Source organism: Arachis ipaensis, chromosome B7, assembly GCF_059453495.1.
Source record: "Arachis ipaensis isolate K30076 ecotype BB chromosome B7, ASM5945349v1, whole genome shotgun sequence".
In the NCBI taxonomy this organism is placed as follows: Eukaryota; Viridiplantae; Streptophyta; class Magnoliopsida; order Fabales; family Fabaceae; genus Arachis; species Arachis ipaensis.
Genome location: NC_142442.1, coordinates 141411462 through 141438931, shown reverse-complemented (window position 1 = coordinate 141438931; position 27470 = coordinate 141411462). Strand labels below are relative to the sequence as shown.

The window sequence follows — 27470 nt, the reverse complement described above, 5'->3', positions numbered from 1 at the left end:
CCTACACCAATAATCTTGGCCAAGCCATCATTACCCATCTTAAGCACTCTAAAATTACCTGGAGTATAAGAAGTGAAAAATGCCTTCTTTTGTGTAACATGTATTAAGGCGCCACTATCAATTACCCAACTAAACTCATCATCAGAAACAAGATTGACCTTGTACTCATAATCAACAATATCAACAGTAAGAAGATCATCTGAAATAGAAGATACACTATCATTACCACCATCATCCTTCTTTTCTTGCTTACCTTTGTTCTTCTTTTTCCAAAGAAAGCAATATTTTTTAACGTGACCCATTTTGTGACAATAATGACACTCAACATTCTTGTATCTTGACTTGGATTTACTCCTACTTTTACCTCTACCCTTTTGAACTCTATTTTAATTTCTTCCCCTATTTTCAGTGACTAACATTTCGGAATGTGACGAAAAATTCTGCATCTTCCTTATCATCTCTTCATTTAAAATGCCACCTTTAACAAGTTGCATGCTCACTTTACCATTCGGAGCAAAATTAGTAAAAGAGATACAAAATGTCTCCTAAGAATCTGGTAGAGTATTTAGCAATGAAGGTTGTAGAAGGCTTAGAGAAGGGGGTTGAATCTATGGCCTTCTTTTACTTTAATGAAATAAGCCTTTACTTACAAACTTTTACTTAGAATCTGTTCAAACTGTGCAGCGGAAACTTTATGAGACAATTTCATTTTGTCTCATAAATATCAAAAAACAGAACTTAAAGAAAGGGAAGAAGAATGACACAGGCATGTATCCTGGTTTAGTTGCCTTGTTCAATGCAACCTACATCCAGTCTCCACCACAACTGTGGTGGAATATTCACTATAGTTAAAGTATTACGTACACCAATTACATAGGATTCACACAATCATTTTTCTCTCAAGTTGTCAACTAACTTGACTTGGTTATGCTAATACCTAACTCTTTACTCTAAGCGCTAACCCAACTTAGAAAGGGGCACCTCACAGGTACAAAATACAAGACAATAGAAACAACCTAAAGAAATCTAAAATCACTCTAGGCTTTTCTCTCAAGTGTTTCACTCAGCCTTTTATCACTCATAGGCTTTTTCTTGATTTCTCTCTTTCAGCCTTTTTCCACTCAAGAAATTACAGAAAGATATACATTGAAAATAAAATACAAACTGTAGAACATGAAAAGGATTGATGCATTAACAGCCTCTGTTGCTATAAGTTGAACCGGATTCAACTGACTCTGATTAAGTTCTTCATATTGGTGGAATGCTTCTTTAACTAGAAAGAACTGTCCAAAATTGATGAACTCTTCACAGAGAAACTCTTCAGAACAAACTCAAAATCTGGTTCTCTTTCCTTCGTCTTCAGAAAACAAAATTTTTCTTTTTGTACCTCTTCACAAGTTGCTATATTGGATCTTTTCTTAGTCAACTCCTTGAGCTGTGTGCTTCTCAAGCTTGTCATTTCACTTTCTTTAATTAACCCCCAAATTAGGAATTTCAAAGCTGTCTTCTTGCTTGACCGAAGACCTCAAATTAGCAGAGAAAAATGTTTCAATGGTAAACCCAAATCTGAACCCTTGAGCAAGTGCTTTGTCCCCAAGAAACAATTTTAGCCTTTGATTTACAACAGTGATTAACAGAGAACACTTTATCTATTTATCCCAAATTAGAGTTGCAGAGATTTGGAGAAGAAGTAAAGAAAGTAAATTGCATGCAATTGGAAATAAATCACTTTTACCTCTGACTTAGCTTAGCTTGCTTTGATTAGAGTGACTAGACATTAGCTTTTTGTGATTTACCTTTCTCTCTTTTTCTTTTTTGATGAAAGAACAAGAAGAACTAACAAAGCTCTTTCTCTTTCTTTCTGATTATGACCAAAGCAAGCATGTGAACAATAGCTTTGGAAAGCTTCAACTTGGTGGAGGCTTCTTGGACTTGGGTTGGATATGATTCACCCAGCCCAACTTGTTTTCTTTGCATTATTTTCTATGGGCTTCGTTGGTTCGATAACCCACCAGCTATGTTTTTATTTCCTTGCATTTGGGTTGTTGTTTCTTTTGATTTTGGCCTGCATCACTTAATCAAACATAATCAAAACTAATTGGGTGACTAACCCAATAAAATAATGTTTGTCATTGTCAATTAAAATTAGTTAATTTCTTAACTCAACAATCTCCCCCTTGATGACAAACATAGTTATGAAATTGATTAAAGAGATTTAATTTAACAACATTAAAGTAGTTCCCTTTTAGTGATGTCACTTGCTTTTGAATTTGCTCCCCCTTTCCTTTCCAAGAGTTGCTTCCCCTGAATTTGTGATATTTTTTTCCTGTTTACATACTCACATAGGAAACACAATATACTAATTGCAATCTGTTGTTTATGGATGAAGCATTCAGCAAGTTTTTCAAACAATTTCAACAGCTCATGAAACAAAGCTAAAAATGTACCAATAACATTAAAACCAGTCATCCCAAAAAAATAGAGCAAACACAATGAGCAAACACAATGTACCAATACTTAATATACCAATTCTAATCCCCTTTTTGTCATCAAGGGAGGAAACGCACCATGAACAAACCTGCAGCAAACAGTTAAGACATAGTCCAGATAATTTGGAAAGTAAAAGCAAAATTAACAGTTGTTAATTGGTTTACAGTCATCCGAGACAAAATAAAAGGAAGTCCAAAAGGAAAAGACAAGAGTTTTTATGAGACAAAAGGAATTAAAAGGCTGCAGCAACATGAGATCTTATCAGGCATCTGAACCATCTTCTTCAGAACCAGCATCGTCTTCAGGATCAGTGGCAGCATTGTCATCTTCTTGGAGGTTATCAATGAATTTCAAGAAGACTACCACTCTATCTCTGGATTTTTTGAGGAACTTTTCACGCTTGGTGGCAAGTTTCCTCTGCTCTTTACTCATAGTAATTAGATGGTTTGACTGAGAGACAAACTCTTGCACCACATTCTTAACAACTTCATACAAAACAGTTTTGTGTCCAGTGGAGGCTGAAGTACCCAAGGCATATGGAGGAGATGATTCTTCTAGTTCATAGTCATCATCATCATCATCAAGAACCACCCTTTTAGTTCGAGTTGGTCCCTTTTTCTGCTGTTTCACTGAACCACCTCCTTTTAGATATGAGTGTCTATTTTTATATGACTCATTTGATAGGTCAACACCAAAATGTTCAAAAATATAGGTTAAGAACATGCCATAAGGAAGAGATATATATTTCTCATTTCTAACACAATTAAACATATACCTTACTATTAAGTAAGCAAAAGAAATTTCAGTTTTTGTGAGAATAGTATACAACACCAAAGTATCACAGAAAGATACTCTTTGATATGAGCCACTTTGAGAAAGGATAATATGGTTCACTATGCGATGTAACTGAGCACGAATGTAACCATGAGGTTTGTGAGTTAGAGTGATGCCATCAATCAAAGAGATATGTTCACATACATAGGCCAGAGCATCATTGTAAGAGAGACCTACCCCTTCATCCCACTTACCAGATGTGTAGACACAGGCACCAACATCAGTGTATTTCAGAGAATCACTGATAGTTTCATTATTCAGAACTATATCACAGCCTTTTACATCAGAACAAACATTGCCCTCATGATAAGCCATATTTGCATAAAACTCCTTGACTAAGTCAGGGTAAACTGGTTTTTTGATTTTAAAAATATGGTTCCAGTCAAAAAATTCAAAATTTTCAGCAAAGACAAAATCTTTCTTTTTCAAATTTGGTAAATCAACCAAAAAGGTGGGACATATGGTACGGTGAGCAATGATACCTTTATAAAAATCATTATTCATGGCAGATCGAAAACGGTGAAGATTGTAGTTTGAGTGGGATGCCATGAAGTGAGATTTATGTGCAAAAGGATCAATGATGGGCTCTTTAACATATTTAAGAGGAATGTGAGGATTACCTCTTTGAGGACGAGAAGGAGCAGACCTAGGTTTAGGTCTTGTAGGTTCAGACGCAGATTCCTCTATAGCAGGGCGCTTCCCTTTTGAAGTGCTTGGCTTGGAAGGAGCGCTGGGAGGTGCGGTTGGCTTGAAGGAATATGGAACTCTTGAAGGGTTCTTGGTTCGAGCCATGGGGTATGTGCGAAGAGGAGAGGTAGGAGGAGAAGGAGAATGTGTAAAGGTCTGGTCTTGGGAGCGAGTAGAGGGTCTTGGCTTCTTTGGAAATTTGAGGATTTTTGCCTTTAGACTCTTTTGGATGACAGTTTTCTTCCTCATTGGAGTGAACCCTGGTTTTAAATGAAACAAAACACTAGTGGGGAGGAACCGAAGAAATGAAGAAAGGAGTTATGAAGAGAGAAGATTTATGGTTGGTAACTGCACCAAGAAATAAGATTTCTTGAAACATGCAACTGTATCATCTATGACTAGACCTTGAAAAGACTTGACATCATGAAAGAATTGATTTGATTTTATTAACAAATAAAACAAAATAGGTTTAAAAGAAACTTTTTCACTAAAAGACAAAACAAAATAAAAAAATCACATGGATCATGTAACACTCATTGGGCCCAAAGATTGTGGGTTTTAAGGAAACATATTGGACCATTGTATATCTAAACTGAAGGATTGACCCAGATGATTCAGAACGTGCTATTTAAGCCCAGAAAGAAACCTTCAGTAAGATGATTCTTCATTTTCTCAGAATTGTCTCATCCACACCTGAGAGATAAAAACTTCAACAAATACATCAGCAATGTGCAAACAGGAAATCATGACTTAAAATCCCTAGATTTGTCCTAAGCTTGCAAAATCTGTCTTCAGCTAGTGGTTTGGTGAAAATATATGCTAATTAATCTTCTGATTTAACAAATTGAATACTAATATTTCCTTTTTGAATATGTTCTCTTATGGAGTGAAATCTCACCTCAATATGTTTAGTTATAGAGTGTAAAACAGGGTTTTTGAAAATATTATGGCACTCATATTGTCACACAACAAGGAAATATTTTCAACATTTAATTTGTAATCAGCAAGTTGTGTTTTCAACCAAATAAGCTGAGAGCAACATGAAGAAGCAGTAATATACTCAGCCTCTGCAGTGGATAAAGCCACTGTGGACTGCTTCTTACTAGATCAGACGTTTAGAGACTTCCCAAAAAAACAGCTTATGCCTGAAGTACTCCTTCTATCCACTCTATCTCTAGTAAAGTCTGCATCACAATAACCAACTACAGAGAACTCATCAATCTTAGGATACCATAAACCAAAATTGGATGTGCCATATACATATCTAATAATCATTTTAACTGCAGAAAGATGTGACTCTTTTGGTTTAGATTGGAATCTTGAACACATTCCAACACTTTGCACAATGTTAGGTCTAGAGGAAGTTAGGTACATAAGAGATCCAATCATTTCTCTATACCTAGTCTCATATACATCTTTCTCAATTTCACCCTTTTCTAATTTTGAATTAGGGTGCATGGAAGTTTCCATGGGTTTGGCATTTTCCATACCAAATTTCTTAACTAGTTCCTTGGCATACTTCTCTTGATGAATAAAAATGCCATTTTCAATTTGCTTAATTTGAAGCCCAAGAAAAAAAATTAAGTTCACCCATCATACTCATGTCAAATTTACTTGTCATGAGTTTTCCAAATTCAGTACAAAGGGTCTCATTTGGTGATCCAAAAATAATGTCATCAACATAAATTTGGACTAAAATGAAGGAAGCATTAGAGTTTTTAATAAATAGAGTAGTGTCTGTGATGCCTCTTTGAAAACTATTTTTCCAAAGAAAAGAGCTAAGTCTTTCATACCAAGCTCTAGGAGCTTGTCTCAACCCATAAAAGGGCTTATGAGAGTTTGGAAACATGGTTAGGAAATTCCTCATTTTCAAAACCAGGTGGCTATACCACATATACTTCTCTATCTATTACACCATTTAGAAAAGCACATTTCACATCCATTTGATACAGTTTAAAACCACAATGAGCAGCATAGGCTAGAAGAATTCTTATGGCTTCCATTCGGGCAACTGGTGCAAAGGATTCATCAAAGTCTATCCCTTCCTCTTGATCATATCCTTGTGCCACTAGCCTTGCTTTGTTTCTAGCAATGCTACCATCTTCTCCTAACTTGTTCCTGAATATCCACTATGGTGCCAGTTACTTTCTTCCCATTAGGCTTTGGAACAAGTTTCCAAACTTGGTTCTTTTCAAATTCACCAAGTTCTTCTTCCATAGCCTTCACCCAAGAAGGGTCATTGAGAGCTTCATTGATGTTTTGTGGCTCCATTTAAGGGAGAAAAGCCAGATTTGTTTCTTCATTTGCTTTTCTTGTGGAAGAACGTGTCTTGACACCTTGAGAGACATCTCCAATGACAAATTCTTGTGGATAGTTCTTTAAGAATCTCCACTCACAAGGTCTTGTGGACTTGGAAGCAGATTCGGTCACTGAGGCATTCAAGGAACAAGGGTATTCAGAATTTTTGCCAGTTTCATAAGACAAAACAGAATTGTCTCCTGTAGAATTTTTTGCAGCAACAATTTCTAATACAGCTGGCCCAGAATTTTCTTTCTCTTGATTTTGGGTTTCTTCTTCTTCGCCTTGCACTTGATTTTCTGCATCACAATCTTCCAAAATACTTTGAACCAAGTTAGTGTCATAAAAGGTAACATGTATGGACTCCTCTATAATTCTAGCATCTTGATGATAAACTCTATAGGCTTTGCTAGTTGTGGAATATCCTACAAATAAATAAACATTCATATGCCTTTGGATCAAATTTACCCAAGTTTTCTTTATTATTTAAAACAAAATATTTACATCCAAAGATATGTAAATAGTTCAAGTTTGGTGGGTGACATTTCCAGAGTTCATAAGGATTTTTCTTCAAAAATTTCTTTATGATTGTTCTATTCAAAATATGGCAAGCTGTGTGTTCATACCCTGACCCGAGCTATAGGGTCGCGTCGATAGAAGACAGAAGGACCAACCTCAAGAAAGGTTCCCTCACTGCTGACCTCTCTTCAAAAAGCCCGGAAGATCACCAGGAGGCCCAAAAAGACCCAATGCGGAGAAGCCACCGCCCACTAGAGGGCGGCTACTAGAAGACATGATCTTAGCCACAAAGATATAAGATAAGATAAGAATCTTATCCCAAGGGAGGTCACCAAACACTACTATAAATACACTGGAACCCCCAGGTATAACTCATACTTCAATTCTACTAAAAACCTACCTAAAGCTTTTGCTAACTTAAGCATTGGAGTCTCTTTCAGGTACCACCACCCAACCCCACGAGGAGCTCGGATAAGGTGGCACCTCAACATCTGAAGGTCAGAAACCAATACTCAGAGAAGACCCAGATTCCATGTCTGGCCCGAATTCAACGTTTCAGGTAACCCTCTGGAATATTGGCGCCGTTGCCGGGGAACCTGGAAGTAACCCCACAATCATTGCGAGCAACCCACCTAACAACGGACATACGACGACGTCCGGACTGGAGGATGGAATGCTGACGAAAAACCCAGACTCTGCGGTCCCCTCACCATCACCCAAGGAGACACACCACTCCAAGGTTGACAAACACCCTCCAAACAGGAAAATATTAGACGCCATTCGCGAACAACAGGATCGCCTAAAACAGCTCGAGCGAGAGGCCGAGCACCAGCGGGAGGCTGAACGAGTTCTTCAAAGGGAAACAAGACGACGCCGAGAGCTGGAAGAAAAACTTCAAAAGCTCGAGGCTAATATCAAATCCCGCACTACTCTAACCAACCGCGAGACCAGCCCTTTCAGAGAGCAAGACCCATTCATCGAGGAAATTATGAAAGCAAAAGTCCCCAAGGATTTCAAAGCCCCTGACATGGACTTATACGACGGCGGATCCGATCCAAGCCATTATCTCAGCAACTTCAGGAGTCAGATGTACCTCACTGAAGCCTCCGACGCAACTCACTGCAAAGCTTTCCCAATCACCCTCACCAAAACAGCTATAAAGTGGTTCGACAGCCTACCCCCAAGGTCGATCACCGGCTTCGACGACCTCGCCAAGAAGTTCCTGTTCAGATTCTCCATTCAAAAAGACAAAACCAAGCACGCACCAAGTCTACTCGGGATTAAGCAAGGAGAGCGGGAGAGCCTCCGGACGTATATGAAGAGATTTAATAAAGCATGCCTCGACATACAGAATCTCCCCACCGAAGTAGCCATCATGGGGCTGATAAACGGCCTACGAGAAGGACCATTCAGCCAGTCCATATCCAAAAAACACCCCACCTCCCTGAACGAAGTGCAAGAACGGGCTGAGAAATACATTAACATGGAAGAAAACTCCCGACTGGGAGAAACTTCAAGAGCCAACTTTTCCTACTCCTCCCGAGACAAAGACAAAGAGCCAAAAAAGAAGGAAAAGTCAACTACAGAGAAGCCTAGGAAATATCACAACTACACCCCTCCGGGTATCCCTAGTAGACGTCTACAACTATATGCCACACAGAGAAGATCCCACCACCCCGCCCGATCAAGCACAAAAGAGGAGAAAGTCGGACGGAATACTACGAATATCACAAACTCTACAGACACCCCACCAATGAATGCTACGATCTGAAAAATGTCATAGAAATATTGGCACGGGAAGGACGACTGGATCGATATCTAGCCAATAGAACGGACGACCCAAGGAAGAGAAGAATGGATGAAGAGGGAGGATGGACAGAACGCCCCCCTCACACCCCGGAAAGACACGTCCATATGATCAATGGAGGATTCGCAGGACGCGGGATCTCAAGATCATCCCGCAAAAGGCACCTCACAGAGGTATACCATGTTGGAGAAGAGAGCCAATTACCCGACCTCCCTACGATCTCTTTTTCCAAAGAAGACGCCACCCAGGGCATGACGATCCCGTCGTAATCACCATCATATTGGCAAACGCCAACCTCCACCTAACTTTGATCGACCAGGGGAGTTCGGCTTACATCTTATTCAAGACCGCCTTCGACAAGCTCGGGCTCGAAGAAAAGGAGTTACAGGCATATCCCAATAGCTTATTCGGGCTGGGAGATACTCCGATCCAACCTCTTGGATACTTCTCACTACACACTACCTTCGGGAAGGGAGCCTAGTCCAGAACGCTAAGCATCGACTACATTGTAGTCGACATAAGTTCGGCATATAACGCCCTCATAGGCTGGACGACTTTAAACTAACTCGCTGCAGTAGTCTCTACTCCACACCTATACATGAAATTTCCAACTGCAAAAGGCATAGCCACCATAAAAGGAGATCAGAAGCTCGCACGACGATGCTACAATGAAAGTCTAAACCTGAAGGGTGGCCCCGGAGGGAAGGAGACTAACGCCATTGAACTCGGTGGGGCCCGAGTACGCGAAGAGTTCCATCCTCAACCAGAAGGCGAGACTGAGGAAGTACAAGTCGGAGATACCCCTGATAAGACAACAAGTATAGGAGCGAACCTAAAGGAGGACCTAAAAGAGCTACTTATCAAACTCCTAAAGGAAAACTCAGACATCTTCGCTTGGAAAGCCGCTGACATGCCCGGCATTGATCCCGGCCTGATGTGCCACAAACTGGCCGTATACCCCGGATCTCGACCAATACAACAAAAGCGTAGGAAGCTTGGGCCAGAGAGATTAAAGTTGTGGAGGAACAAGTACAAGTCTTGCTAGAGGCAGGATTCATAAGAGAGGTTAAATACCCACTTTGGCTAGCCAACGTTGTACTGGTAAAAAAGCCAAATGGAAAGTGGCGAATGTTCGTAGATTATACCAACCTAAACAAAGCCTGTCCAAAAAGACCCCTACCCCCTTCCAAGCATTGACACCTTAGTCGACGCATCCTTAGGGTACAAGTACCTCTCCTTCATGGACGCCTACTCAGGATATAACCAAATACCAATGCATAAACCCGACCAAGAAAAAATCTCGTTCCTAACCCCGAAAGCAAACTACTTCTACATCGTAATGCCGTTTAGACTAAAGAACGTGGGGGCCACATATCAGAGGTTAATGAACAAGGTATTCGCCGACCACATCAGGAAGCTAATGGAAGTCTACGTGGACGACATGCTAGTAAAAACTCGGTGGGAAGAAATATTGTTGTCCGATCTAGCCGAAGTATTCGGCACCATAAGGAAGCACGGGATGAGGCTAAACCCTACGAAGTGCACCTTCGCAGTGGAAGCCGGAAAATTCTTGTGGTTCATGCTAACCCAAAGGGGCATCGAAGCAAAGCCGGATAAATGCCGAGCTATACTCGACATGAAAAGCCTGACCTGTGTAAAGGAGGTACAACAGCTAAATGGAAGGCTGGCAGCCTTGTCCAGATTTTTGGCCGGATCAGCCCTAAGGTCCCTCCCATTCTACTTGATACTAAGAAAAGGAAAGAAGTTTGAATGGACCCCAGAATGCGAGATAGCCTTCCAAGACTTCAAATCATTCTTGGGGCAACCACCCATCCTGACCTGACCCAAGCAAGGAGAGGAACTGGTGTTATACCTAGCGGTCGGAAGTCGGGCGATAGCGTCGGCCCTAGTTCAAGGGGACGACAAAGGACAGTAGGCTATCTACTTCTTCAGCAAAGCCTTACAAGGGGCCGAGCTAAACTATCAGAAGATAAAAAATTTTGCCTATGCCCTTGTGCTCGCATCCAGAAGACTTCGATCCTACTTTCAAGCCCACACCATTAAAGTCCGCACCAACCAACCCATGAAGCACATTCTATAAAAAACGGACCTGGCAGGCAGAATCCTACAGTGGGCAGTCGAGCTGTTCGAGTTCGATCTGAATTATGAAGCACGGACTGCCATTAAATCCTAATATCTGGCCGATTTCGTCGCCGAATACACCGACGCCCCGGGAACCCCGTCTCATGGAACCTATACGTCGATGGCTTGTCAAATAAGGCCAGAAGCGGTGCAGGTGTCATCTTGGAAAGCGACCAAGAAACTCAAATAGAACTATCCCTAAAGTTTGAGTTCCCTGCTTCAAACAACCAAGCAGAATATGAAGCCCTGCTGGCTGGCTTAAGGCTGGCCAAAGAGGTCGGAGTCCAGAAGCTCACCATCTTCAGTGACTCACAAGTAATCAACTCACAGATAGAGGGAAGTTACCAAGTGAAAGACCCAACTATGAAGAAATACCTGGACAAAACCAAGAAACAGCTCAAGAGCTTCGGCGGATGTAAGGTCCGACACATACCCCGGGAATAAAATGCTCGAGCTGATGCACCTTCAAAACTTGCCAGCACCATGCCAGGGGGCAATAACAGAAGCCTCATCCAAGAAACCTTGCAGCACCCATCAACCTCGAGCAAGGAGAAGGTGTTATATATATCGGACCAAGACCAAGGGTGGATGATCCCTATAATCAACTACCTCAAGTCTGAAACACTCCCCCTGGAGAAGAAAGACGCTAAAAGACTGATAAGGGAGGCACAATACTACACCCTAATGCACGACGTTCTGTACAGAAGAGGGATCTTGGCGCCCCTCCTCAAGTGCGTACCGACCTCCATCACAAACGAAGTCCTGGAGGACGTTCATAGTGGCATGTGTGGCAACCACCTCGGAGCTCGGGCACTGTCTAAAAAAGTGATCCAAGCCGGCTTCTATTAGCCGATCTTACAAAAGGAAGCGACTGAGTTCGTAAAAACATGCCTTTCATGCCAGAAGCACGCCGACTATCACATAGCCTCACCTGAAAAGCTTATTAGCGTTACCTCCCCCTGGCCATTCACAAAATGGAGACTCGACCTCCTCAAGTCCTTTCCCCAAGGATTAGGACAAGTCAAATTCCTCATAGTGGGAGTAAACTACTTCACAAAGTTGATTGAGGCAGAACCCCTAGCCGCCGCCACTGCCCAGCGAAGTCAGAAATTCCTCTACGAAAATACTGTCACAAGGTTTGGGGTTCTTTACTCCATAACGACAGACAATGGAACTCAGTTCACTGATACAGGTTTCAGAAACCTAGTAGCCGACTTAAAAATCAGGCACCAGTTCACATCAGTAGAACACTCACAGGCCAACGGACAGGCAGAGGCAGCCAATAAGGTCATATTGGCCGGGCTGAAACGCCGACTACAAGACGCAAATGGAGCCTGGGCAGAAGAGCTCCCCCAAGTCTTGTGGGTGTATCGGACAACACCACATTCCACCACAGGTGAATCGCCTTTCTAACTAGCCTACGGGGTAGAGGCAATGATTTCTGTCGAAGTAGACGAAGGATCCCCCAGGGTGATCTTTTACAATGAGGAAATCAACTCCTAAGCACAGAGAGAAGAGCTCGATATAACACCCTCACTATCAGAAGTCACGCTTCCGGCTGCGCTACTCTGATAGCAATAAGTATTACGACTACTTTACATACTAAATATTAAAATAGGAGCCTATGACTCGACACTGTATCGCTGATTTCTTTGAAAAACCAGAAATAAATAACGTTATCTTAAGAAAAATACAAACAGGCATAGATTCATATACAAAACTCCTTACATAGTAATTTAATATATTGTACATATAAAACATACAATTCCTATCCCTCTTACAAACTTGTAATAACAAAGACGAGGGAAGAAAATAATCTAATTAACACAACAGCATATAAACCAAACGCAGTATAACTCTTCTTAATACTTCTTCATCCGGTTCCTGAAAAGGTAAAGCTGTAAGGGGTGAGAACCTAACCACACGGTCTCACCACGGAGTTTCAAAGTTTTCATAAGAAGATATTTAATAAGAAACTATTTTCAAGCTCAGTGATTATCATTGCCTTATGAATCTTTTAAAACCAATAGGAAATCGTTCAAAATCCTTTTCAAAGAAACAATGTTTAATCTTTCAGAAATCCAAAATCCTTCCTTACTTATAAGAAAATCTCAATCAGAAATCAACCACGCAATCAAACAACACAATCATTAATTCAGCATCCAAGTTCATTCTCAAATGTAGCACGCCAGAACAAACACAGACAAGATAGACAAAGAAAGCACAAGTAGGTAGCAGTTACAGCAAATAGTTCAAGTAGCAGTTAAGAACAGTTTAGCAATTAGGCAAACCAAAACAAGTTCAAACCCAAGCAAAGCATACAAATGCATATGATGCATGCCTGTCCTATGGCTGATGAGGCTCATCTGTCGGTTATCCAGCCAACCCGACAAGTCTGAATTGTCCTTAGACTGTCCCCCGACGTGCATCCCCAAGAGTCTATGCATAGCTTTTTCTCAAATAATCAATATTGCTCAATGGGGGTATCATTCCCGGGAATTTATATAGTGTCCGGTCACACTTACGTCGTAGGGTCAACAGAGTATCGAGTTTTCAACCTGGTACACGTGGTGGCAAGCCACGGCACTTAATCCAGGGAACCTCGTATCTCAGATATTTCAAATTCATAAGCCATATAAATAATTCATTCATCATTCATCAATATCTAAGTCATTCTCAATATCATCATCATTCGTCAATCCATATCCCATTTTTAAATTCATTCAAAAATCATATTTCAAATTAATCCTCATCATCCTTCTTTTCGTTAATCAACAATCTCAATTTAAAACATAATTCTTTCTTTTCTAAATAAATCAATCTGAAACAAATAACGTTTAAGAACTAAATCTTTTTAAATAATTACTTCAAACAAAACTTCCAATTTTATAAAATTTCGGCAGCATCTCCTCTAAAACTCGGATTTTGCCACCCTTTTCGGGTCCCAACTAAACCAAACCAAACACCTGTTAATCATTAAAATCACTTCCAATAATAATTTTCACAACAACCACACTCAACACAGGGAAATTGCAAAATCCAGAATCCAATCAACCAATCCTATAAATCGCAGTTTAAATCAACCTCATTCAACAGCATTAATCAATAATTAAGAACTTTCAGTTTTCTCAAACAGTTTCAAACCAAACCGTTCCTCAAACCCTGTTCGAACCATTACCAAAATAGTAAATTATTCTCAATAAACAAATCGTTTCCAAATACTAAGTCATTTCTAAATTTATTTTAAAATCAAATTCCAATATCAAATCGGGTTCAATATCACATCAAATTTCAATACTAAACCTTTCCTAAAATCGAATTGTTTCCAAAATTAAACTAAATGCCATTATGAAATCTCTCCCATTAATTCAAGGAAAACCACTTTAACAACATCAGTCAACTAATCAGAATATTCAGCTTTCTCAATCGATCCATCTATCAATCAAACTAATAATCTTATTCATCCAAAACAACTCTATTCAATTCATAAGACTCAAGAAATCACCAAAGATGTATTTTACGCATTAATATCGATTTACAACAACTCTGGAAAATAAAACAAGTTTAAGAAAAGCACCCCTACCTCAGTTAGCTGAGTCCGCGTAATTTATCGTGATAATTCCCTTTTCTTTCAATTCATGGCGACAGTGACAACAATAACCCCCATAGAGACAACAACAGCCCCGACACCTCTTATAACAACCCAGTGACTGAAATAGTTTCAAGAAACCGAAGACAAGGACATATATCAAAAATTGAATCAGAACAAGCATATGACAACAATAATTATAAGGGTTTTAGATGGAAAACTCACTACAGCTACAGAGGAACAGAACGGTGGAGCCGCAAGAAGCAGAAATCATACCAGGAAACCCGTTCTGGCGGCGGTAGCATTAATCTGAGTGAGTAAGGCAGCAAAGACACTAACAATAATCAGAACAGTGGGACAGAATAGAAGTGGAACAGGGTTCAAGAAAGCAAGAAACAAGGTTACCGGTGAATCTGACCCGGAAGGCAGCAACGTAGGCAAGGCTTCCCCTCGGCGGTGAGAAGCGGCGGTGGCACACGGCGGTGGCAACTCTAGCGACGACAAGGCGTGGCAGAGGCTGCACAGCAACGAACAGCAACGCAACACCTTCCTCTCTCACCTGCGAACTCTCTTTCTCTCACTTGTGAGCTCGACGGCAACGGCCATGGAAGCTTCTGCCCGGCGGCTCAACAGTGACCGGTACAGTGGCGACATCTCCCCTTTCTCCATCGTGAGCGCTCTCATTCATTTCTCACTCTCCCTCAGCTAGCCCAGTCAACCGTGATGGCGATGCCTCTCCTTCGACTTGGCTGGACGGCGATGCGACACGGCACGACGAGCGGCGGCGAGGTAGCAGCGCGACCTTCTCTCTCTTCTCCTTCTTTGGTTCTCCCTCTCTCTTCTCTATGTGACATGGCGGTGCGGCGGCAGTGACGCCTGTCAGCGCCGTCTCCCTCTCGTCCCTCTTCCCCCTTTCCCCTTCTTCCTCAACGCCCTCTGCTCTCTGTTCCTCCCTTTCCTTTCTTTTTCTTTTTTTTTCCTTCTTTCTTTCTTCAGTTAGTGGGGTATGAAGGGGGTTTAGCATTGGCGGCTAGGTTTTTGGGCAAATTAGGGTTAAGGTGATATTTTGGGTAATTTAGGGTTTTGGTAAAAATTAGGTATAAGGATATTTTGGTAATTTTAATAAAATTGAAGCATAAAGTATTAATATTTGAAAAACTAATTTAATCTCTAAAATTACTTTAAAATATTATTTGTCGTATAAAAGTACTAATTGATTCTCAATAAATTACTCTAATTGAAAATCCATGGTAATATAATTAATTTCTCTTTATCTTAAAGTATTAAATGATATAAATTAAATTATCTAAAATCAAATCATATAAAATTCTTATTATTTCATAACTTCCAATTTTATAATTTAAATATAGAAAATAATTTAATAATTATAAAATTAGACAAAATTCTAATTTAAATAGCCAAACCTCATTATTTTCGAATTTCTAGAACTTTAAATCATAAATGAAAAAATAATCTATACGTAGAGTTTGGATAAAAAATCTTAATTTATTTCAAATCCAATTAATTACCTTTAATTATTTTTAATAAAAATAATTTCTGAAATTAAAACTATAAATAAATAAATATATAATTTGGGATTATTTCAAAATAAGACTTTTCAAAGGTCTTGGGCCTTACACTCGACCTGCTACCAGAAGTCCGAGAAAGAACTCGGATAAGAGAGGAAGCTCTAAAGTGTCGAATGGCACTCAGATACAACTGGAAGGTAATCCAACGAAGCTTCATGACCAACGACCTTATCCTGATCCGAAACGACATCGGAGTAGGCAGATCGGGAGAAGGAAAGCTAGCTGCCAATTGGAAAGGACCATACCGGGTTGCATAAGTACTAGGAAAAGGTTACTATAAGGTGGCCGACCTCCAAGGGCGGAAGCTCCCGAGGTTATGGCACGTCTGTAACCTGAGAACGTACTACAGCTAGAAAGACTTGAACCAAGGTGCACTCTTTTTCCCAGCAAATGGTTTTTTAATGAGGCACCAGGTCAAGAACTAAGGGAGCCCCGAACTACAGGGTAACCAGGCATGTATAGATATTTCATTTCTTGCATTTTATCTTAATAAAATCATCCATTCCTTAAAAAGTTTCCTACCAAGGCACATTAATTTATGCTCGAAAAAACGCAAAAAATCGATGCCCGACCATACAAGGTCGGCAGGATGAAGCGATGAGGTTCAAATTAATATGAGAAGTTATAAAAGTAACTCGTACAAAGCGACCCAACAAGGTCGGATTAAAAACAGAGTTGCAGAAATAACTTGAAAAGGCCCGACAGAGAAGTCGGACCACCAAAAGGATCACTAAAAAGGAACAATGTATGCCTCGACCGCGCAAAGGTCGGACAAAACCTAAAGGCTGCAGACATTCAAAGGAACCTCTAAAGTAGAAGTTCGGAAATCGAACACTACTCCTAAAAGTTGCTAAGTAAAAGCTGAAAGGTAGAGGTTTGGAAGGAACACTACTTAAAAAGAAGAACGCAACTAAAGGTTCAGAACACACAAACGCCAGCTAGAAATTTGCCAAAAGGCAACTAAAAAGCAAAGCAAAGCAAATTAATCAACATACCCGCAAGCCAAGCAACTCAGATACTACCTACAAAAGCTATAAAAAATTAGCTGAAAGGTAAGACCCAAATGTCCAGAAAGGCTCAATCCATGCAACGAAAAGGTAAAGGTTCACCACGAACATTACCTAGGAGACATTCGCTACGCTACCAAAGCAATCGACCAAAATATCAAAAAGGATGAACATTAAGCTCAAAAGTTGCTAAAGAGCAATTAAAGGGTAAAAGTGTTTTCCACAACCAACCATCAAGGGCGGATAAGAAGCGACTGAGAATAAAAACCAAGCGCTACACGCAAATTGTTGAAGAACAAAGTAAACAACCCCAAAAGGTTAAACATAAAACTTAAAAGTTTCTAGAAGCAACTATAAGGTAAAAGTGTTTAACTACCAGCTATTACATAAAAAGGTGTTCAAAGACTCATAGACCGGGCCACATCAAGTACATAAATTGAAAAGGGACATAAAAGTAAAAGTCACAAAGGGTCGAGCTTCGCCCCTGTGGCCGCATCCTGAGGAGGAGGAGGAATAACCGAGATCGGAATAGCCCCGACAAAACCATCCAGACCATTTACGATCTCCACATCAGGGCCGGCCTCGGACTGGGTAGCCTCAGCAGAAGGGCTTGGGGAAGCTTTAGTCTTCGGGTCGGGCACAGGAATCTCATCCTCATTTGGGGCAGGCACAATCTTACCATCCACCACCACATTATCCATGCTAAACAAAGAGAGGTCAAGATTGGGAGCCAGAACCTGGATCTGTTCCTTCAAATTCTCGTACATGGCAGTCATACCATTCACCATGTGACCCTGAAGCTCGGCGTAATCATCATAAGAAGATTGAAGCTTCTCCTTCGCTTCAAGCAGCTCAGCATATGTCCTGGTATAGCTCTCCTTAGCCTTCTTCGCCATCTCCTCCGCCAAATTAGAGGTGGCCTCAGCTGCTGTAGCTCGGGACTTCTCCTTTTCCAGTGCAAGCTCCAGCCCCACATTCTTCGCCTCCAACTCAGACTTCAAACCCTCAACCCTCTCAAACTCAGCCTTAGCGCTTCCCAGAAAAGCGCTGGTGGCATTGATACGGACTTTCTTAAATTCTTTCGCCAAAGCAGCATTCAGGTTAGCCATCTGAACACAGTTACGGGCCATATAATGAAAGTTCTTAAGGATGGACACATTGTCAGTAGAGACAAAACCATAAGGAGCAATATGCTCCTCAGTGAAGGCCCACCATCAAAATCCTTGTCGTTAATATCAATAGCTCCCAATATCTTCTGCTTCTTGGGAGCAGGCTCGGAGGAAGAAAGAGAGGAAACAGCATCAGAACTCGCCAAAGGCAGGTCGGTAGGAGCCAAACGGACGTGAGGGGTCGGAATAATCTTCCTCGGACCTTGAAGACCCGAGTCTGACTTCTTTGGTGGAAGTTGAAAGGTGCTCTCCCCCGCCGCCTTCCTCTGTAAATTCTGAGCAGTTATAGTCTTCTTGGTTTTGCGTAGAAATTTCATGGAATCAGACCCCGAAGCCATCTCTGGAAAATAAGAAACAAAACGGTTACGAACATTACAACTAAAGCAAGATAGTAAAAATCAAAGAAGGTCGGGTACTACCTAGCTCAGAACGGAGAAGGGCAGGATCCCCTAAAAATTTCTTCGTGTCCAAATGAGGAGGCCGCCCCCAGTGCTCCTCCAACACACCCACAAAGGCCCTCTCCACCTCGTCTAAGCTCTCTAAGGGGTACTTAAACACTACCAGATTCTCTTGCCACCAAAGTGGAAAGGAGTGCTCCTTATTCTCATCTAAAAAGAAGGGATGGACCTCACCCACAGCCTGGACCTTGAAATAAAAATTCTTAAAGTCATGGAAGGAGTCATCGAAAATGGCAAAAACCTTTTTGCCTTGATTAGCCCAGAAAGAGATCCAAGAAGCTTTCTTCTTGGCCGCCCCAAGTTTTGTCAGCACGAACAAGTATAAAAGCAAACAAAGAGTAGGTCTAACTCCTAGTTCATGAAGGCCCAAGATTGCAGGTCCAAAGGATTTCAGTTTCAAAGTCGGTAAAGGGAAGGGCAATACCTAACTTGGTAAAAAAGTAGTCATAGGCATAGAAAAACGGACGCTCTGTCCGACTTAAAGGGGGGAAACTAACTCTCTCCTCAGGATCAGAGGCGACCAACTCATAGTCTTTCTCATCCTCACTATTGGTACATATCCTATGGAACCTTATAAACTTCTCACAATATTCCCGATCTGCTACAGTCACACAACACAATATTCTCCTTTTTAGACTTATTTTGTGATTATCATAATTTTTGGGATGTGATTATGCTTTTAGAAAAATAAATTTCAAAAAATAGAGTAAACTATGGTCACGCTAAAACCGTGACCATATAGATAACTATAGTCACGGTTTTTCAAAAGGGTGACCATAGAGTAAGCTATGATCACGGTTTTACAATATGGTGACCATAGATAAGTTACGGTCACGTTAAAACTACGATCATAGACTGCTATGGTCACGGTTTTACAAAAGAGATTACTATATTTAAATTCTTTTTAGTGTGCCTTTTTCAGCAATAAAAAATTATCTCTTCAGCACAAGCTAAAAGCAGCTCCATTGAATGTTAGAATTGTAAGATTAAAGTTCTTTTTTAGGCTCATTATATGTCTTCTTGTATGTTGGTAGGGCTTGTATAAGAATAAATAAAGAACATGCATATTGTTATGGTTAGTGGTTTCTGTGATTAACTTGTTACTAACCGTTCCCATAACTAATTAATATGTTGCACTAATCTCTATGGAAAAAAATCCACTAAAATAAGAAAAATTGTAAAGTTACAAAAAAAAAAAAAAGAGTTAATTATCATTGATTTTGTAATTTTTATCATATGTGAATATTACTGTCTTAATTCAAAAATGACTAAATTCTCATTTTATCGGCTTTTTCATTTTAGCGGAATTTAATTCAATCTCTATATTTTTATCGTTTTAGCTTATTCAATTTTTGAATGTCAAACTATAAATAGTACTTCATATATTGCAACTAAGATCAATTAGTAGTGACAAGAATTTAATCATGCATGGTTATTACTGATCGACTAGTTTTCTCCACTCAGGTCCTTTTGAAGCACGGCAAGATAAGAAAATACTACAAAATCTCTATTATTGTTTCCAAATGTACTATGAACTATTATTGTTTATAGGTGAATATCCTGTATTTGCTGATATTCTTGCTGATCTCACGAATGGAACCAATTGCTGCAAGCACCGTAATAAGGAAGCATGTGAAATTCAAAAGTTGGAGTGCATACCACTTTAACGAAGCTACTTTTATGTTCCTCTGAGCAATGTGCATTTGTATGGGGAAAAACACAATGAGTGGCCAAAACCCAATTGCTCCAAGTAGGGCAAGAAATGCGTGGAAGAATGGCATGGCCATGGCAATTATTGTCCCAATTACAACGAATATTGTCCTCCAAACTAACCTAAACATGTTCAACCTGAATTTGAAGATCCACAATTTTGTTGGGTGTTCTTTGTTTATGAAATCTGAATGTGGCCACATTATGTTAGCACCCATCTCAACTATGCGAAAAAATGGTTGAGCCATCACCTGTCACATCATATTCATGTGATTATTCAAGTTGACAAAATTGATATACTAAGAAATCTTTGAAGAAATAATAGGAATGATATCAAACCTGATATGCTCCCACAATGTGAATGACAATGAAAACATTACCAAGAGCAACCAACCAAAAGGGCTCATAGAATCCAAAGCCAGTGAGGATGTTGCCTGGTGTGTGTTCCCCAAAAGCAGCATAGCCAAGTCCACCACATGCAAGGAACAATACTGTCATCATACTGATCCCTACAACATTTGCCTTCTTCATTTGTTGGTTCTCCGGTGGATCTGATTTCAATGTGTCCTAAATATATTAAACACCATGAAATTAAATAATGCCGTTAGTACCCATTTTTTATAATCCTGTATAGGATAAAATAAGTACAAGTAACATAGTGAGATTTATTACCATGATGTCATAAACAACAGTGGCAAAAGAACAAGCAAGTGCAATGTTTCCCATAGCACTAAAGACCCTCCAAATTTTATCTGCTTCAGTCACCTCTGCTCCAACTTTGACTCCAGTTAAACTAGTTGCTTGTCCTTTTCCTGCTCATACCCAAAATGTCTTTTAAATATTAAAATAATGATACTTTTGGATGATCTTTGAGCGGTCACTTGATCTCAACATATCTTTTTTTCATTTTAGTGTTTGAATGTAAGCTCCGTTCAGAATATAGGTACAAGTAATAACCTGAGAGCAGCACTGCTAGGGAAAGTCCACTTCCAATAAATGCATAACCAAAAGAGGTGATAGCAGCAATGGTTGAGAGCCATGTCAATTTGTGGAAGTCTGGAATTTGGGACAAGAAAATTTGTCCAATCCCAAAACCAATCATGTAGGGATTATTCGAAAACTTGCAATAAGCATCGTGGCCTTTTTCATGGAAGCAAATTGCTTTCTTTATAGCCCTGTCACATGCACACACTTAATAAATAGATTCAAGGTAGTTCTTTTAATTATTATATAGATGTTATTAGTTTCTGAATTTTTGTAACTTACACCAAGCTTGTTGAAGTGGTGATTGCATATCCCACTGTCACACCAGCCAGCTTCCCATATAGGATCAATCCGCAAAACACATGCATTTTCCCACCTATTTATCCATTTGAGATTCAGAAATTCATTAAAATATGAATTTAATATGCCTTTTAATAATTGGCTTGCAATATATATATATATATGAGTTATCAAATTATATATCAGTGTCTTTATTCTTAAAGACACATGTTTAATCTTGTTATTCAAGATGGGTTTGGGTTTATTGATCCACTGGTGCTCAAAATAAGAGATATCATGCATTGGAATTGGCGACTTTCGTTTGATTATGAGAGATGCAAAAACTGTGGCAGATATTATGGCAAAGATGGCGATGAAGTTATGTGGAGCTTCTTTCACATTGGGAGAAGTTTAAGAGTAGTCTTAAACGGGACTGTCCCTCTATTTAAGCAGTTCCTTGTTTTGTTTGTTTTGTTTTTCTTTTTTTTAATTTATTTCAGTCACAAAAAAAAAGACACATGTTTAAAATTATAAAAAAATTTTAAATTGTAAAAATTTATTTTATATTTTAAATAAATAATTAAAGACGGAAAAAATTATTTACGCAATTTTATAAAAGTATTTCTCTTGCTCCCAACTAAAAAAGAAAAAATACCTAAATATGAGTTGACGGCTTGCATATAAGTGTAGTTCCTCTTGCCAGTAACAGGGTCAGGATATCTATAACAATCAGCTATGAAATTGTAAGTGAGAATGGAGATGCATGAACATGCAATCATAATGCCAATGCCTGCTATCCATCCAAGTTGGGCCATGGCCCATGCAAGTGCCAACACTCCTGCCCCAATTACCACTGTTATTATGTGTGTTGTTGCCGTCAATACATCCCCTGCACGTATCAGTTTTAATTTTCACCTCATATCAAATATAAATAAATTGGTGAAAATTTACAGATAATTGTTTTTAGAATTTAATTTTTGATATATTAACAGTATAAACAATAGATATAACAAAAAAGATAAACAATCAATTATAATCAAAGGTACGGTTAAAAAGAATTTTTATTAAGTGACGCCAAATCAATAAAAATAACTACCTTTTACATTCATTGTGTGAATGGTCATAAAAAACAGATGTAATTACACAACTCTATAAAACGTTTTACACTATCAGTGCATCAAAATTAAACTCTACAAAAAAATATTCAAATATAATAAGTTTTGATAAAATATTTTTCTATTTTTTTCTTAAAAATAGCAATAATATTTTTTCAACTATTTTACATGTATGTTACTTAATAACATGCATAGAATACACATTGAAATATAAAATATACATTAAAAATATTTAAAATAATATATATATATTTTTTAAATTTTTTTGTGATATTAAATGCATTAAAGTTCTTATATTGTTTAAGAAATAGAAAATTGTTAGGCATGCACGATATGGAAGGTTCTATTTCCATTCAAAACGATTACATGATTGGTTACCTTAAACTTAAGAGTAGTGTGATTTAAACGTAAGAACTTGCATATTATTCAAATCCCTCAACGCGAAACCGTTTTTTTAAAATTTAATAATACAATTAGTATAAAATATTTTTTTTTTCTTCGAAGTTTGCATGATATTCAATTATTCATCCTTAGGATGAGGATCGGAGACATGGTGAAGAAGATAACTGAAAGAAAATGAAGAGAAAAAACAAAAGAAAGAAGAGTAATTAATTAATTAGAAGAGAGAGAGATCGCAAACCGGTTCTTTTGGATCTGCCATCATCATCGACTTCGACACTTTTGTGTGTGGCGGGAACAACGTTAGACGCTGCTTCTTCAATGTCCATCTAGAATCAGATCTTGTTCCTGATTCCGAATTGAATTGAATACGCGCTAATTGGTTGTGTTCTTGAAACACAAAAGTGATATGAGGAGGAAGTTATTTAAGTTACTGTGTCTGAAGAGTTAGAAACCTTTTTTAGAATGAAAGTAGGATCTCTGATCTGTTGAGTCTTCGCTGAAACAGAGTGTTCCTTGATTTTTGCTTTATTTGAATGCATGAGAATCTCTATAATACCAATATGACTAACAATCATTATCTCTTGTTATATTATGCCAATAATAGATACAATTTTATTTTCATATACCTCGCTATTAAATAAAAATAATTATTTTTTATATGGATAAAATATTAATTTTGTTTTTAATGTTGTCAAATTTTATTTCAATTTCAAAAAATTTTAAACGAATTTAATATTATTCTCTTATTAAATTTTACTTGAATAATTAACGAAAAATCTTTTATATTAGTGATCATTGATATATCAATTTTATCTACGTATTAAAATTAAACATTATATATATATATATATTTTTTACCAAAGATATGAGACTCGAATCCGCAACCTCTTAATTGAATATGGAGAGCCTATACCATTTGAACTATAACTCATTGGCAAAATTAAACGTTATATTGATTCTTAAATATATTAATTATTGATATCAAATTTAACTGTAAGACAATATTAATATTTTTGTAATTTTTTAAGACTAAAATAAAAAATTTAAAACATCAGTATTTAATTAAAATTTGACTTAAATATTAAAGATTAAAATAATATATTTTTATATGAATAGTTATCTAAAATGACCGATATATATTAAATTATCATGTAAATAATTTGTGCATGAAAAATAATTTATAACAAATAATAAATTTCTCCTTCAATAAACAAGGAAAACTTGTAATTGTTGTTGATGATTTCTCTTACCAAAAAATTGTATTTTTTTTCAAAAACCATTTAATTTGTATTAATTTTTAGTATAAATAAGTTTTATAAAGATATTGAATCATGTATTTTTTTTCGGTGTCTTAATTATGTATTATCTTTGTCTACAAAATAAATTATTCTCGTTGTCATTATTATTATTATTAGCTATTTAGCCTATCCTTATCACTTCGATAAAGGTGTCTAAAAAATCTTTTTTTTAAAATATTTTTTAATAATTAAAATTTAATACATATAATCGATTAGATCGTGTTATTTTTATTAAAATTAGATCAGACAAATTAATTTAATTAAAAAATGGTGAATCAAATTTGAATCGGTCTAAATTAATATTATATTTTTATAAAAAATGACTACAATACCCCTATTATAGAAAATAAATAAAATATTTTTATTATATATATTAATTTTAAAAATCTTAATTTCTAGTATTTTTTTTCTCTGTCGTGGTATAGGGTTAGGATTTAGAGTTTTCAAAATTAATATATATAAGGGGTATTTAACAACTATTTATTTTGTCTTAAACAGAAAATCGACATATAAACAAACCAGTACTAATAGCGTTATTTCATTTTATTGATCTTTTTATTGATCTTTTTATTGGACTCTTGGTAATATTTGCATTATCATTCACATTGTGGGAGCATATCAGGTTTGATATCATTACTATTATTTCGTCAAAGATTTCTTAGTATATCAATTTTGTCAACTTGAATAATCAAAAGAACAAAATTTATTTCATACCATACCAATTTCTTTTGCAACTATATTACATAGATATAAAACTTCATCCACCAATTAGCTATTATAGGAATATATTTTGATGTCATGAAAAAGTTTGGTTACAGTACTGTAAAAATGTTAGCTTATTCCAATAGTTAATTATTTTGTTAGAAGAACATATGATGCAAACATAATATGTTTAAATGTAAATAAATGTGGTGGTTGATTTTTTTTTTTAGTTTATTTCATTTTTTATTTTTTCTAATATTTCAGCACAAAGTATATTTTATATTTTGATATTTGTAAAAGGTTTAAAAAATACTACTATTTCTTTGTTACTCAAGATGAGCAGAGTATTTTTGGTATTTTTAGTTAATAAAAAAAGATGAAGAATTAAGCGAAGGATTTTTTGTTTTTTTTGTTTTCATTCTTTTTTACTATATCAAATACACACGTCATATACTTACTTGCCATATGAAACTAATCAAAATTTTAGAAATAAAATTGACACAAATTAAACGTTAAAATATTTTTGAAACTTTTTGCATAGGTACGAGAGGTTTTTTGCTTTTATTTAGTGAGTTTAATTTTGATGCACTGACAATGTAAAATGTTTTACACAGTCGTGCAATCACATCCGTTATTTTGGATGACTATTTACGCAATCAATGAAAATATTAGTTATTTTTTATTATGTGGCGTTTTGTGGACGTGTAAAGCTACTTTGCACTAAGAGTACATCCAAATTTTGAATTTCACATGCTTCCTCATTACAGTGCTTGCAGCAATTGGTGCCATTCGTGAGATCAGCAAGAATATCAGCAAATACAAGATATTCACCTATAAGCAATAGTTCATAGTACATTTGGAAACAATAATAGAGATCTTGTGTGTGTTTTGGATTAAAGTGTGCAAATGAGAATTTGTATTATTTTGAGTGTGGTTGGATTAAAGTTTATAAATGAGAGTTCGTATTATCTTGTGTTTGGATTAAAATTTGCAAATGACAATTTGTATCAGATTGATTTTGTAAACTTTTTGTGTTGATGTTAAGGTCATTTATATTTAGTAATTTTGTATCAAATAGATTATAGTAAAATAAATGTTGTTTAAATTATATTATTTAAAATTAAGTTTAGATAAAAATAATTGAAAAAGATATAAATTTATATCATTCAAAATTATATTTTTTTTAAATATTTTTTGGTCGTAATATTTTTGAAAAAGAACTTAAATTTATGTGTTGAAATTTAATACTTTTAATCATAATTGTTCAGTACTCTTGTTTAATATTCTTTTTGTATTTAATTTGGTCTTTCTAATAAAATCAATCACTTATATTTAAAAATATATATACATATATGAACAATGAATACTAAAAATTCCATTAGAAGATACAATAATATGTACCAGAGAACATAAAAAACAAAAAGAAAAAAAGCTCTAAACAAAAACTTCCATTGTATGAACAAGAAAAATAAATAAAAAATTGATAAACGATCAATACTTTAAAAAATTACTAAACATGACACTATAAAAAATACAAAGAATTCTAACAATTGTTCTTAGCATCTCTTAGGCTGCGTTTGTTTCTGAAAACAAGATAGAACAAGACACTAAGAACAAGACATAGAGGACAGAGACACAAAATTTTGTGTTCTTATATCCTTTTTGGTGATAAATTAGAACAAATTATGAAAATCTAATTTATTCTTATTTTTTTTTCATTCAAAAAATTTGAGACGAAAAATATAATAATAAAAAATATAATTATAAAAAATTAACAATAATAATGAAAGAAAAAATGAAAAATAAGTTGTGTCCTTTATTAGTGTCTCCGTGTCCTTCCTGTCAGGATGAATACAAAATACACTAATTCAGTGTTCCTGGACACATTATCTCTGTCCATTCCCGAAACACATTGTCTCTGTCCATGTCTCATCTGTCAGACACGATTTTGTATCTTTGTGTCCCTATCTCAATGTCCTGTCTCTATAAACAAACACAACCTTATTGCAAAATCTATAGTTTGTTGCTCCTAGTAAATGGAAGCATGTTTACGGTTGGAAAAAAATAGCCAAACAAATTTTATATTCTTATGTTGCTTCAAAAGGACTTGAATGGAAAAAACTAGTGAGTAATAACCATGCATGATTAGATTATTGCCACTACTAATTGATCTTAGTTGCAATATACGAAGTACTATTTTTAGTTTGGCATTCAAAATTTGAATAAGCTAAAACCACAAAAATATAGAGATTGGATCAAATTCTTCTAAAGTGAAAGCTTAATTACCTTTAAATCAAGATAGTAAAACCCACACATAATAGAAATTACAAATTCAATAGTAATTAACTCTTTAGTTTGTCACTTTACAATTTCCCTCATTTTAAAGGATTT

At 37.0% G+C, this 27470-nt stretch overlaps 1 protein-coding gene across 1 annotated transcript; it reads right to left on the bottom strand.

Annotated features, from left to right (window-relative positions):
• Positions 1–19997: 19997 nt before the first annotated feature.
• On the bottom strand, positions 19998–23432 carry LOC107606281 (amino acid permease 8-like). The gene is made up of 7 exons (XM_016308321.3): positions 23318–23432; positions 22218–22451; positions 21566–21659; positions 21257–21474; positions 20972–21111; positions 20639–20866; positions 19998–20550 (listed from the first exon to the last, which is right to left on the bottom strand). Exons 1-7 carry the CDS (start codon positions 23403–23405, stop codon positions 20128–20130), a joined length of 1425 nt encoding a protein of 474 aa, XP_016163807.1. The 5' UTR covers positions 23406–23432; the 3' UTR covers positions 19998–20127.
• Between the last annotated feature and the right edge of the window lie 4038 nt (positions 23433–27470).

Coding starts and splice junctions, on each gene's coding strand:
- LOC107606281 (XM_016308321.3), bottom strand. CDS start 23,405: ATGGACATTGAAGAAGCAGCGTCTAACGTTGTTCCCGCCACACACAAA. Junction 22,452..23,317: donor TGGCAGATCCAAAAGAACCG/GTTTGCGATCTC, acceptor TGATACGTGCAG/GGGATGTATTGACGGCAACA. Junction 21,660..22,217: donor AGCCGTCAACTCATATTTAG/GTATTTTTTCTT, acceptor ATGGATAAATAG/GTGGGAAAATGCATGTGTTT.